The 14327-nt window shown below is 45.2% G+C and overlaps 2 protein-coding genes across 3 annotated transcripts in view; one reads left to right on the plus strand and one right to left on the minus strand.

The window, feature by feature from the left end:
- Window positions 1-2300, minus strand: part of SDHC (succinate dehydrogenase complex subunit C) — a 29259-nt gene extending 26959 nt beyond the window's left edge. Inside the window, exon 1 of one of the 2 annotated variants that reach the window (XM_029228685.1) lies at window positions 1167-1183. Coding sequence is in view for 1 of the 2 variants with exons in the window: in XM_029228684.1 (XP_029084517.1) it covers window positions 2210-2229 (20 nt within the window). In the remaining variant the exon portion in view is untranslated. Of the gene's footprint in view, window positions 1-1166; window positions 1184-2209 lie in introns of those variants that run through there. The other variant, XM_029228684.1, reaches the window with a different exon arrangement.
- A 3083-nt stretch (window positions 2301-5383) lies between these two features.
- Window positions 5384-10470, plus strand: MPZ (myelin protein zero). The gene is made up of 6 exons (XM_029228687.1): window positions 5384-5583; window positions 7899-8065; window positions 8309-8522; window positions 8765-8900; window positions 9058-9118; window positions 9220-10470. The coding sequence occupies exons 1-6, from the start codon at window positions 5517-5519 to the stop codon at window positions 9319-9321; spliced, it is 747 nt and encodes a 248-aa protein (XP_029084520.1). The 5' UTR covers window positions 5384-5516; the 3' UTR covers window positions 9322-10470.
- Window positions 10471-14327: the final 3857 nt, after the last annotated feature.

Genomic DNA, 14327 nt, shown 5'->3' on the forward strand with positions numbered 1-14327 from the left:
TCCTTTGCTAAATTTTGAGCTCCTCAAGAATAGAACTGGAATACTCTGCATCTATAGCACCTATAACAGTATGACAGAAGAGGCTCAAAAAAGTGATTTGTGAATTAGTATGCTTATTTTAAAAGGCAGTCTTAAGAATTTAGACTTTAAATAAATTAAACCTTGTTTTTGGAGGTGCTTCACACATAGCATTTAATATGATGAGCAACATTCGGAGGGTTAATGACTTGGTGGCTTTGTGCTTAAACTGCATGAACATTACTAGATAGAAGCCTAGCTGTTCTTAGCTTAGTTCTCTATCTCAGTCTTGGCTTTGGCAAGTCATTCCCTGACTGACTGCCAATGGAGTCTGTGCTACTTAGCTGGTTATTCCTCCCTAGCTAGCCCATGAACTTTAGGGAGTATACAAAATATAGAGCACTATTCAAAAGCCATGACATACAATACTGTGATAACTAATAATTTTTAGTTAACCAAGCATTAAAAATGTTTAGCCAATATTTCTCTTAAGTGAGTTCAAGTTATCACTATTTTCATTCACAAGTGAAGAAACCACATTCAATCAATGACCTTGACTTGTCCCAAATAAATGGAATTAGTGACACTACAAGAACTAGAAACTAGCTCCTAGAATTTAAGGTGCCCTTTCCATAAGAGTTTTGTACTACCACTATTGAATCCTAGTGATGACAGTCCTACACAGCTCAAAATGATACAGACTGGACATACTCAATGTGTACAGTGATCCTTGGTTTCTAAGCGCTAAACATGAAACTCCTAAAATGAACTGTTTAGACCCAATATGATCATTACAAGCTAAACGTTAATTCCACCAAAAAGCCTGTGACATCTTCTAAAATATGATATATCAAAGAATTCAAAAGCATTCAATTATGGTCAAACTACTTGTAATAAAGGAGGCAATCTGGCAAGACTAGCCCTGACACGCTTTAGAAAAGAAGACACAATTGTAAATAAGAGTCAGGGAGAAAAACGAAGGATTAAGATAAACCATTCCTGATCTCAGCTCCAAGAGGAATCATTTTGTCACAGAGAAAAACTAAATAAAGTCCGTCTATTTTTACACTGGGTGATTGAAGTGGAAAGAGAAATGAGAAGACATTTGGGGAAATCAGGAATTAAATCTCAACTGCATTAAAACTAACCTTCCATAACAAATAGTTTCCAAAAATAGTGCTGGCACGAAACTATGCTGGGATTTGTACCAAGAGCGTCAAAAATCGCTATGGCTAGAAAGGCTCTGAGCAGAGAACGAGGCCTTGTCGACAATGGACAGTTCATAATGGAAGACAATCTAGGATATTTCTCAGGACAAGGAGTTGACACTACAGAGAAAAACTGGGGCATCTATTCCCCTCACCCACCAAGTAAAAAAATAAACAAACTGAAGTTCCTGGCTGCTCTGAGGCAGCAGAGCAACCACTATGGGCGCTATTGCTAATCGTCGCCCCGATAGGGGTCTAGGCCTCCTGCACTCTCTACGAGGGGCCCGTTAGGAACTGGGACAGTGCCCACTCATTGCCGGCAGCTGGTGTTTGCAGGAGTAAAACGCAAAGGTAAAGTACACCAAGATCCTTCTCCTCGAGGCCCAAGCCCTAAATAAGAGAAATTAGACCTACTTATTTTCTTGGAGCTCGGCTCTCGCTGCAGCCACAAGGGCAATCTGGGGAAGAACTATTTTAGAAGTGGGGATAAACTATTTTTAAAGTGGGAAAGCTGGGCTTCCCTGGTGGCGCAGTGGTGAGAGTCCACCTGCCGATGCAGGGGACGCGGGTTCGTGCCCCGGTCCGGGAAGACCCCACATGCAGCGGAGCGGCTGGGCCCGTGAGCCATGGCCGCTAAGCCTGCGCGTCCGGAGCCTGTGCTCCGCAACGGGAGAGGCCACAGCAGTGAGAGGCCCGCGTACCGCAAAAAAAAAAAGTGGGAAAATAGAAGCGGCGAAAGCCCCGCGACCCATCCTCAAGGAGTAAGGAAAAGATAATCGGCCAGGGACCCCCGAAGCCCTACATGGTGCACAGGAGACGCTAGAGGAGGGGAACGGTCTCTAGGTTTCCAAAGCGCGTGGCCTCCACCCACAGGTCCTTTCCCTGCCGAGGCACGGGGTAAGCAGCTGTTAGCAAGACGTGAGGGGCCAGTGCAGCTCTCCCGAGAGCCGCCGGCACCGACTCCCACCCCACACTAAAGTCACCTCAACCAGAGCGCAGCCATCTTGGGTTCCGGCCTGGACGGAAGTGACGCCGACGGCCCCCCCCACCTCTGGGCGAGGGGAGGGGCGGGGCTTCTGTCACGTGACGACACCAGCTCTTTCAGAGGATTGGGAGGCTCTCCGGATCAGCCCTAGTTCCGACTCTTCGCCTATCTTCTGTGCGCGGTTAGTCTCTGACGCCGCCTCTCTCAGCTGACTTCTAAAAAGTGGTAAGTTTTGCGCAGAGCTGCCGCTGGCTCAAATTCTGCAGTCTACGTTTTACCTTTTTGTTTTTAGAGGTGCTTCACAGGTAGCATCTCTAAAAACACTCATTTTGTTTAGCACCACAAAGCAGAGGGCTTGCCCAGATTCTTCACTGAGGACTTCTCAGTCTAGTTTCACGCCTTCCCCCTCCCAGGTGGGACTAAAAAGTATTATAGGGTGACTGAGACATGCAGGGAAAAAGATACTTTCGGCTTGCAGCAACATGGATGAACCAAAAGATTATCATACTAAAGTAAGTCAGAAAGAAAAAGACAAATAACATATCACATATATGTGGACTCTAAAATATGGTACAACTGAATTTATTTACAGAACAGAAACAGACATAGAAAACAAACAAACATAGTTACCAAAGGGGAAAGGAGGAGGGATAAATTAGGAGTTTGGGATTAGCAGATACAAACTACTATGTATAAAATAGGTAACCAACAAGGTCCTACTGTATGGCACGGGGAACTATATTCAATATCCTGTAATGAACCATAATGGAAAAGAATATATATATGACTGAATCACTTTGCTGTACACCAGAAATTAACACAACTTCGTAAATCAGCTATACTTCAATTTACAAAAATTTTTTTTGTAAAGATACTTTGGGCTCCTTCCCATTCTTATGTGAACCGTCTTCACCAATACAGAGATAGTGCACAAGTTGAGATCCGTGGGGGAGAGAACCTCTCAGAGCACCATCCGAGGATGGGGAGCGTCCTCTAACCACCTCGATTAGCTTTATGTCTCACAATTCCTGGGCTTGAGCCGCTGCATGAGCTAGATGCCCACTAACCAAAGACAACGCTCCCTTGTTCCTTGTTTCAGGGCTATGTGGGTGACACCCACTGCCAGAAGAACCTGGGGTAGGGGTGGGGGAGAACTTGCTTTGATTTATATACATAAAAACAGTTTTGAGGAACCCAAGCACAGCAATCACTTCCAGAGCACTTATAAGGGAGAAAACAAGCAAGTGGAAAGGAACGGAAAAGCGCAAAAGTTCTTGAGCCTCTTTTGAGAAGGAAGCGTGAGGAGAAGTGAAGCAGACAGCCAAAGCAACTCCTGTTCAGCAATAAAAACATATTCGTTACATAAATATTCAGATCTTATTTATATTTAGCGCTTATGTACTTTTCCTTTCAGGACTTAAATAGCACAGATTCATTTATTTCTACATCAAATGAATATACTATTTTGCATTTCTATAATGCTGGCAAAGAAAGCACTATAATAAACTTCTGGACTGGAAGGGACCTTACAGGCTCTCCAGCCCGATTTTCTCTCCAGTGTAGGAATCTCCTCTGTAGCGCTGCTGACAGCTGATTTTCAAGAGTGTGTTCTAACACATTCGATAATGGGTACCTCAAAAAACAAGTTTCATTTAGTAAACAATTTAGTCATTAGGAAGTTGTTACATTAAAATACAGTTTTCTGCGATTGATCTTCCAGTCATTGATCTTGCTTTGGCCCTCGGAAGCTTCACATTAACAAATCCAATGAATGCCTCTTTCACTTAGTTCTTCAAATGTTTCATGTAACGTATTTGTCTTAAAACTCAGCTCTGACCATGTAGACACTCCCATCCCTGACCCCAAATACCATCCCAAAACCATCAGCAAAATTCTTATGATGTACCAGATTAAACCCACCCCCTTTGCTCTGTCATTTAAGGCCATCCACAAACTGGCTTCAACTTTCCTGTACAGACTCCTTTCCTCTGATGCCTGTTCAAGATCCCCCAAATCGAGTAAAAATGGAGGACACCAGATCTGCCCTGAATATTCCCAAAACTTCACAAACCTACCCACCACACACACACACACATACACATACACACTTTCTTATCTCTTTGTCTTTGCTTTTGTTGTTCTATCTGCCTAGATACCCTCACTGCCAATTTCTCCTTTTCAAAATGGCATGCATCCTTAAAGGTCGGTCCACATCTAATATTGCCTTCTAGACATGACTCCCTCTTCCTCTGAACTTCATTTGTTAAATGAAAGTTATTGATATTTTTGTGTTTAATCTCTGTTACGTAACTTGATTTTCCTAATGTAGCTCTATGTGCCCTCACTTGTACCCTCAGCACTTGGTCACCAGTCTGCTGCACCATCGTTTATTATATTTCATTGTTAACGGGTTTGGCCTCTGGTTCTCCCCTCTGCCTCCCCAAACTAAATTTTGAACTCCTTGAAGGAGGATCTTAATTTTCATTCCTCTTTCTATTACTCACATACCCACATATTCACATACTCATGTGTGTAGCTGGCTGGCACTCAATATAATTTTGTTGCCTTGCTTTTAACTGAAATGGACTTAAACTGCAGCATGAGGCAGTGAAGGACTTCCTGAAAAAAAAGGGAAAGATCAAGGGATTCTTCCCTGGGTATTTTCCCACAGAAAAAAAGTTTTTTATCTGGAAAGAATCACCCAAGATGCAGAGAGATAGGAAAAAAAAAAAAAAAAAAAGACACCTAAAGGACTTAGTCATCTCAAGAAGCCTGTAATGTAGCCCACAGTAGTGAAGATAACAGGGATATCCTGTTTTGAAAGTTCTCTGGGGGAAACCCACCTCTAACTCCTAGAGCTCTAGGGGAGCCACTCTCAGGCATGGAGGCTAGGGAGGAATCCCTTTTCATAGCCTTAGGATTCAGGTTCCTCCACCCATCTGTCCCTCAGAGAAATGTGTTTGTGTCCCTTTTTCTGTCCCTCTCCCTCACCTCCCCCCCCGACATTCCAGCCTGGGGCTGGGGGAGGCCAGCAGACACAAAGCCCTCAGTGTATGGGGTGGTATGTGTCCCCCCCACCCCTCTACCCAGAGGACACAATGCCCCTTCTGCTCCCTGTGCTCTGCCCCCCTCCTCACCACCTCTCAACTGCACATGCCAGGCTGCAATTGGCTACTGGCTCAGGACAGCCCCCTCATACCGGGACCCTGGGGGATTTTAAGCGGGTTCCAGGAACCCCCGCTCAGTTCCTTGTCCCCCACTCTCCCAACCCCGCAGACGCTCCGGGCCCTAGCCCTGCCCCAGCTATGGCTCCTGGGGCTCCCTCTTCCAACCCCAGTCCTATCCTGGCTGCGCTACTCTTCTCCTCTTTGGGTAAGTTGAGCCACCCCAGTCTGGGGGCCCCGGGGCTCAGGTTGTCTCTCAGCAACCTTCCCCCTGCCTTCGCTGTGCTCCTCACTGCAATCAAAGAAAGAGGCAGCAACAGCAGGAAGGTGATATTCTATGCAGAGAAAAAATATATATATAGTTTGGAGGGAGGCTGTAAAGGTAAAGGTATTCTGTGAAGGGAAAAGGGAAAAGAGTGTAGAGAGCTTCCCTGAGGTGGACCTGACTGGACCCGGGTTGGAAACCAGTAACATGCCCCCAAAGCAGTGGTGAAGGCCTAGTAGGAAGCAATGTTAGAGCTTGGTAAGGAACATGTTCAGACATCTGGGTTCTGGTCCCTACTCATTCCCTAGTCGTGCAGAAGGTACCTTAACCTTAGTTTCCCTGAAGAGAAAAGTCAGGGAATGTGATCTAAGGAAGGAGCCCAAGGTTTGTGGTCCCAACTCCTCCGATCCTTTGTCTCTTGGTGCCTCAGTTTCTCTTTGTGGATCTGTTGTCCATTATGTGGGTGAACAGAGTAGAAGGGAGATTCTGTGAGATTCTAGGGTCTTGTCTCATCTAAAGCTATCTTCCACATAAGTTGACCTGCCCCTTCCTTGCCCCACGGCAGATGTTGGGTGAGGAAGAGAAGTTCAAAGCAGGGTTATCTGAATGGACTGTTCCCTTCTCCAAACTGCCCTGAAGCCTAGTGCAGTGGGTGAGAAGTAGGGCAAATGAGGGGAGGGGAGGGAGGGCTGGTTAGAATGTCTGAGATTCTCTGCGGTCAGCTCCTTGAGTCCTAAACCTAGCAGCTAGACTCTTCTGGACTGAGGTATCCTGAGAAAATGTTAAGGATAGGGAGTTGGAGAAGGGCGTGGTGAGGGAAATGGGGAGCGGGGATCTTGGAGTATAAGAGGGAGAGAAAGTTCTGTCCCACTCATAGCACCATTGAACAGAGCTGAAGGGCAGTGGTTGATGTTTGAACAGGAGGAATAGAAGTTAGATCCAATGAATAACCTTCCTTGTTACATTTGGGATACCCAAGAAGGCTCGAAGGCTGAGTCCCAGGAGGTGAGTCATTGGTATTGCATGCTGAGGTGGGAGATTTGGGACTATGGACCACGGGCAGGGGTGCGGGGGGCAGTGAGGGGAGGGGAGGCATGAGCCCCCAACACTGGTCAGTGGTCAGACAATGGGTCTCTATTTATTTGATTGCTTCCTCCCTCTCCCATAGAACAAAAGGGTCTACAGTTGCCCCCAGCCAGGGCCAGCCCACACACATAATCTCCCTGGAATGGCCTTGTGTGGGTGAGTCTTGGGAGTGACACTGGGCCAAAAGGGCCAAGAGGAGGGTGAGGAGGGTCAAAGCAGAACCACAAGGGGCTCAAATGCAGAGTCATCTGAGCTTTGGGCTTGGGGGTCCTGCTCTGAATCAAGCTTCCCCTGAGAGGGATATGAGGTCCTTCCCTCCGTGACCCCCCAGTCAAGAGCAGCTGTATGGCAATCAGGGATTCAGCACTGAAGACAGCTGGGTCAGGGAAGAAGACTTACATTCTCTAGTTATCTTCAATTTTTCTGCAAGACATTTGAGTTTGTTGTACTGTGAAATACTATGTAGCTGTTAAAAATAATATTGATCTGTACGCATCAAAGTGGAACACTCCCAACAGATACATATATTCTTTTTATACATATATTCTTAAGCAAAAAAAAAAAGACTATAATGCAATGTATGTTAAAAAAGAAAAGAAAGCTCCACAGAAAGAAACTATTTCTTATAAGTATATGTGTATCTTGAGTTTATGTTGAGTCTGACACATAGAAAATGGTTACACATTAAACTGATAACGTTGGTAATATCTGGGAGGAAACTACAGGGAAGGAATTGGTCAAGAGAGACTTTAGCTCTCTTTATCTCTATTGCTTGAATAGTTATAAGAAGAATGCACTATGTGTTACCTGTATAATTTATAATAAGTTTTAAAAATTGTAGAGCCTGCATCTAAGGGATAGCTTAAGAATTAGATACTGATCCAAAGGGAAAGTTAGACTTGGAGACAGAATTCAACTTCTGGAAGTCCTCAGGGGAATTCTGGTACTGCTGATTTCATTTCCTCTATGAACATGCCGAAGAGCTTGAACCAACACAGCATTTCCACTCATCTATTCAATTAGGCAAGAGAGACCTGGACCGCAGAATTCGTCACTTCTGTCCCAGTCTTTGCTTTGGCCTCTGACTCAGGCTTGACTTCCTATTGATCTCACTCCCTCTATATCCCTTTTTGGGCCCACATGTGCATCTGATTCCCCCTCTATGTTTGCAGTGCTCTCCCCAGCCCAGGCCATTGTGGTTTACACGGACAAGGAGGTCCACGGTGCCGTGGGCTCCCGGGTGACCCTGCACTGCTCCTTCTGGTCCAGTGAGTGGGTCTCAGATGACATCTCCTTCACCTGGCGCTACCAGCCAGAAGGAGGCCGCGATGCCATCTCGGTGAGTGCCTGGGGGGAATCCTGAGATTGCATAACAGAAAGGGTGCTTCAAAGAACCACAGAAAAGAGAACTTGGGCTAAGGAAGGGGAAATCCTTTATGAGCCATAACCCCATCTTTGGCAAGGTAAGTGGCAATCTTTGTCACACTGACTAGGGCTGAACCCCCTCCCCAGCATTACCCTCACCAGCCCAGAATCCCTCACCCTGAAGCTAGAAATACATGCTTCCCCTCATTCCTCATAGATCTTCCACTATGCCAAGGGACAACCCTACATCGATGAGGTGGGGACCTTCAAAGAGCGCATTCAGTGGGTAGGGGACCCTCTCTGGAAGGATGGCTCCATTGTCATACACAACCTGGACTATAGTGACAACGGCACTTTCACCTGTGACGTCAAAAACCCACCAGACATAGTGGGCAAGACCTCTCAGGTCACGCTCTATGTCTTTGAAAAAGGTGTGAGAGGAGGTGGGATGTGGGTATGGGAGGGAGTTCAGAGAGGGGATCGGGCCTCCCTGAGAGGCTGGGGGAAGGGGCAAAATGCCGGGGCTAATGCCCCTCAGGCTCTGGGAGAGTGGGCAGAAGACAGCCTTGGTTGGGATGTCTTACAACCCAAACCGCAGGGAATAAGTGTGGGGCTAGGAACCAAAGATACTTGTCCCTGCTCATTCCACCACTTCTTTTCCTTCCCCTTTCAGTGCCTACTAGGTACGGGGTGGTGCTGGGAGCCGTGATCGGGGGTGTTTTGGGGGGTGTTCTATTGCTGCTGCTGCTTTTCTACCTGATTCGGTACTGCTGGCTACGCAGGCAGGCGGCCCTGCAGAGGAGACTCAGGTAAGGCGCGGAGCCGACTCCCCTTCCCCAACCCACTACTCCCCATGTGGGCGGAGACTAACCCAATGGGTGGGAGGGCCAAAGGGAAAAGGAAGCCTTGACCCCTCCGTGAGGGGCTCCAACAGGGCCAAATCCATAGCACCCCCTTTCCCTGCAGTGCCATGGAGAAGGGGAAATTGCACAAGTCTGTGAAGGACTCGTCGAAGCGCGGCCGGCAGGTTAGCGGGACTTGGGGTGCCTCCAGGCAGCAGTCGGGGGCAGGATGGGAACAGTCAAGCCCCACCAGACCAGTGACTGATGCGTGCACTCCTCCCCACAGACGCCAGTGCTGTACGCCATGCTGGACCACAGCAGAAGCACCAAAGCTGCCAGTGAGAAGAAGACTAAAGGGTTGGGGGAGTCTCGCAAGGATAAGAAATAGCGGTTAGCGGGCCGGGCGGGGGGTAAGGGGTCAGGGGCGGAGGCTACCAAAGGCTCTCAGATGATGGTCATAGAGATGGAGCTACGAAAGAATGAGCAGAGCTCGGAGCTCCGGCCTGCTGTCAAGTCCCCCAGCAGAACCAGCCTCAAGAACGCCCTCAAGAACATGATGGGCCTGGACTCAGAAAAGTGATCACCCCCCTCCCCCCACCAAGGCCCTGCCAGAAAAGGGGGACCTAGGCTCCTCTATCCCCCGTCTAGGTGCTTTCCTCCTTAGCTCCCCAGCCCTGCCCTGCCCTCACTTCCCTTTGAGATGTAAGTTTCATTCCAAAATTCATTCCCCAGGCACTTCATATTCTCCCCCACCTTCACCCCCTGGCTTTCTGGAAGCCCAGGGCTCCATCCTTCACTTCACCTGCCCCAGGGACTGTGTGTTTGGTGCCCGTTCCTCTGGCGCTGAAAAGAAAGGGACCTTGCTACCCACTGCCTCAACTCCAGGCCACCTGATATTCCCATCCCCTGCACCACCTAGCCTGTCCCTCTGACCCTCTTCTCTCTGACCCTCCCTCCCCTCCATCAGGTGGCCCAGCTCCAGACTCTGCCCTCCCAGCTAACACCCAGGTCACCCAGATCAGATTCTCCTTCAGGTTTTATTTAGGTTGTTAGTTATTTTTTATTTTTTAATCCATTCTTGTTTGTTTGTTTATCTGATCTGTGCCCATGCTCTACCCTCCCCCCATGACTGAGTACCAATGACGTCATGTGGCTTTTGCAATTCCCCACCCCCCATTAAATCCTTAATGGAGAGCCAGCCCAAGCAGAGGGGCCCCCGATCCTCAAACCTCAGCTACAGGAATGGTGCCCCCTGACCACTTTGGAGCACTGTTCTGGGACTCAAGGTCACAGGAAAGGAGAGGGAGAGACAAAGGATCTTCATAGGTGAGGGGGCTGAGGAGGGGACAAATGAGCCTTAAGAAACAGCTTTTAAATAACCACAGAAAAAGCAGGAAAAACAAATGGGAAACGGGGGAAAGGGAAGAGGCTGCACTCCTAGCCACAGGGGATTCTTAGGATTTTTCTACATTCTGTATATTTCTTCTCAAACCCCCAAATCTCCTTAAATGTTTAATAAACACTGACATTTCCAGAAGCTGTTGCCTCCATCTCCAATTTCCTCATTCTTCTGGGAATAATCCCTGCCCCTTATCCCATCCCCAACCTCCCACCTTCCCCAAACCCTCTCCTCCCCAACTCCTTCTTCTCCCCAACCTGTTTCAGTTGTTAAGAATTTGATTTCATGGCATGGATTACATAGTATTATGGAAAGAACTCTGAAATAAGCTCATAAGACACATTCATACATTCAACAAATATTCAGTGAGTTTGTACTATAGTACACAGAGTTCGTACTATGTGCTAAACTGTGTGTCAGGCTCTGCGTTTACATGGGTTATAACAGATTCCCTCTTCACCAAGATCTATATTTTTAAAATATCCCAGCCACTCACAAGCTGACCCAGGGCTAGTCACTTGGCTTAGGTAAGCCTGTTTCTGCATTTGTAAACAACTGAGATAATGATACCTGCCCTACTGAATTCCCAGGATTTTTGTAAGAATCACATGATTCCATCCTGTGTATGGAAACCTTTGTAAACTATAAATTGATATACAACTAAGATATTGAGGATCAGTCCTTTAAAGATGTTTCTCAGTCTTGCCTAAAGGATTACACTTTACAAACTAGCACTAATCTCATTCACCCCTACAAACTCATGCACACACAACTTTGTTTTGTTGGTGCATTTTAGGTATAATATTAACAGCTCATTAGCTGGTTTGTTGGTATGCTAGTGGTACACCATTAATATCCTGGAATCCTTAAATAATTATGGAAAAACATATATCTTTTTCCCTTGGCGGTTACTGATAGCAAAAAACCTAAGATTCTCACAAGTCAATTCTTCACCTTGTTAAGAGGTTAAAGATAAGATTTTTAACAGCAGCTTTGCCAAAACCCAGAGTGCTTCCATTTATTTCAAGGGCTGTCTTCCACTTCTCTGAAAAGAAAAATTAACCCAAATTCATGTTAATAGAAAAGCTAATGGATTCCATTAGGTAAATACAAATGAAAACTACAATGAGATACCACCTCATACCCATTAGGATAGCTACTATCAAAAACAAAACAAAGTGTTGACAAGGGTATGGAGAAGTTGGAACCCTTGTGCACTGTTGGTGGGAATGTAAAATGGTACAGCCCCTGTGGAAAGTATGGAGGTTCCTCAAAAAAATTAAATACAAAATTACCATATGATACAGCAGTTCCATTTCTGGGAATATATCCAAAAAAAATTAAAATCAGGGTCTTGAAAATATATTAGTACACTCATGTTCATAGCAGCATTATTCACAATAGCTGATATGTGGAAGTAACCCAAGGGTCCCTGGACAATTGATGACTGGATAAGAAAATGTGGTATATCTATACATACAATGGGGTATTATTCAGCTGTAAAAAGAAAGAAAATTGTAACATATGCTACAACATGAATGAACTGAGAACATTACGCTAAGTGAAATAGGCCAGGCATAAAAAGACAAATACTTTGATTCCACTTATATGAGGTACTTAGAGTAGTCACAATCATAGAGACAGAATGTAGAATGGTGGTTGCCAGCCGCTGGGGAAATGGGAGGATGGGCAGTTATTGTTTAATTGAGATAGAGTCTCAGTTTTACAAGTGAAGAGTTACGGAGATGGATGATGGTGATGTTGCAAAACATTATGAATGTACTTAATACCACTGAACTATACATTTAAAAATGGTTGAGAGGTAAATTTTATGTTAATTGTATTTTACCACATTTTTTTAAATTGGAACATAGAAGCTAATAGAGTCTATATAGCTTTTTCAGGGTGGGAGACGAAGCTGAGTCACAACTCAGTGAAGTTGGGAATATCTAAGCTAAAGAGTCTTTATCAGTAGACCAGAATAAGGAGCCCAGAAATGCAAATAAGTGTGGGAACATATTTTATTATAAAAACAACATTCTAGTTCAGTGGTAAATTAATCGATTATTTAACAAAAGGTATTGGTGCAATTGACATATGTATAGAAGAAAACAAGGTAAGATCTTTATCTCATGCCATATATAAAAATAAAGTCTAAATATTAAGAAATAAAATACAAGTATCTGAAGGAAATAAGCATATTCATTTAATCCTCAAATGGAAAAGGCCTTTAAACAAGACAGGAAGTCCAGAAATCTTAAAGGAAGTACATAAAATCTTGAACCTCTTTAATGGCAGAATATATTATAAATGAAACCAAAAGACACTTGGTAATTGTGGAGAAAAATACAACACAAATGAAATATCTTCCTACACATAACAATTAAATATCTCCCTTATTCGCATCTTCAACTACTGTCCCATTTCTCTGCTTCCCTCTATAGCAAAACTTCTTGAACAAGTCTAGGGCACTATCTCCTACCTCCCATTCTCCCTTCAACACACTGTTCCCATCACTCTACTGAAACTGCTCCTGTCCAAGGGCATTAATGATGTCCATTTCGCCAAATTCGATGGTCATTTTTCAGTCCTCCTCACCCTTTCAGCAGCATTTAACATTAATGGCCACTTCCTCTTTCTGATAACACTTTATCTCTTGGCTTCCTTGAAACACGCTAGTGGTTTTTCTCCTACGTATTTGAAAACTGCATGACTTTTTTTTTTTTTTTTTGAGGTACGCGGGCCTCTCACTGTTGTGGCCTCTCCCGTTGCGGAGCACAGGCTCCGGACGCGCAGGCTCAGCGGCCACGGCTCACGGGCCCAGCCGTTCTGTGGCATGTGGGACCTTCCCGGACCGGGGCACAAACCCGTGTCCCCTGCATCGGCAGGCGGACTCTCAACCACTGCGCCACCAGGGAAGCTCTGCATGACTTTTTTAAACTAGAGATTGAAATAACCAGGAAGACATGTTTTGTTCGTCCCACACGAAGTGTGTTTGTTTATTTAAATTAAGGCTACATTTGAGCGTCACAGGGCAACAATCATCTTGAACTGAATATAGTTTTTTTCCTCTAGATAGGGCCTGAATTCTCACTACTCTCATTTCCTTACCTGCCCAACCACCCTTAACATGAATTTGCTGCTCTGCCTTAAAACATCTAAGAAATTGGACAAATATTTATGTGTGGGAGTGAAGTTGGAGAAGGGAGGTAAAGTCAGACTACAACACAGAGCTTTTCACAGTTCCTCAAACAGGCCACCAGTCATCATGTCCATCTCTGGCTATATTAGCTACTCCTTAAACCCAGAGTTCCACTGAATTTTTTGTTACCTAAAGATTAAATTGTGAAGTTCACTTCCAACAACTAGTATAATAACATAAAAATGGGAAGAAAGGGAGAGATGAATAAAATGGTTAACTTAGACAAACACATATCTAAAACAAGCAAACAGAAAATATGCCAAGTCACCACAGTCCTCATTTCTGTAATTGGTCAAGAAGCCATAATTAATATCTATGAACTGCTTCAACTACTCATTCCATATTTCCTATGTCTTCAGCCAGAACTTCAGATAGTCAGGGTTCTTTACCTGGTAGAGTGATCCAAACTTCCATTTCTGACTCAAGGTCTGTCCTGTCTTTTGGTTGCTATGTTAACATTTACTCTTAGGCAAGGAAGTACTAAGTGGTGCCCCAGAGAATCTCCTGGGTTCCAGAAATGGCTCTCCTTGCTCCCATTGTGTAGCAGCATCCCAACTTCCCCTAGGTCATCAGGATATATCACACCAGCCAGCCAAGTAATCATTTTTTTTTTTGCCTCTTGGTTCAGCGATGTATAGAGCCCAAAATGACCAGGTGGCAGTCTCCTCTTCTAATTCAATGGAACCATTGTGTTTAATGGTAGAAGCATTCTCCTTTTGGAGACTAAGTCCTCCAAACCAGCAGAGCTCAAATTTGCCAGGAGAAACAAAAATTCTGTGAGTTGGTTATTAGG

The sequence above is a fragment of the Monodon monoceros genome, unplaced genomic scaffold (assembly GCF_005190385.1).
Source record: "Monodon monoceros isolate NGI ecotype Baffin Bay Population unplaced genomic scaffold, NGI_Narwhal_1 Super_Scaffold_18, whole genome shotgun sequence".
Classification (NCBI taxonomy): Eukaryota; Metazoa; Chordata; class Mammalia; order Artiodactyla; family Monodontidae; genus Monodon; species Monodon monoceros.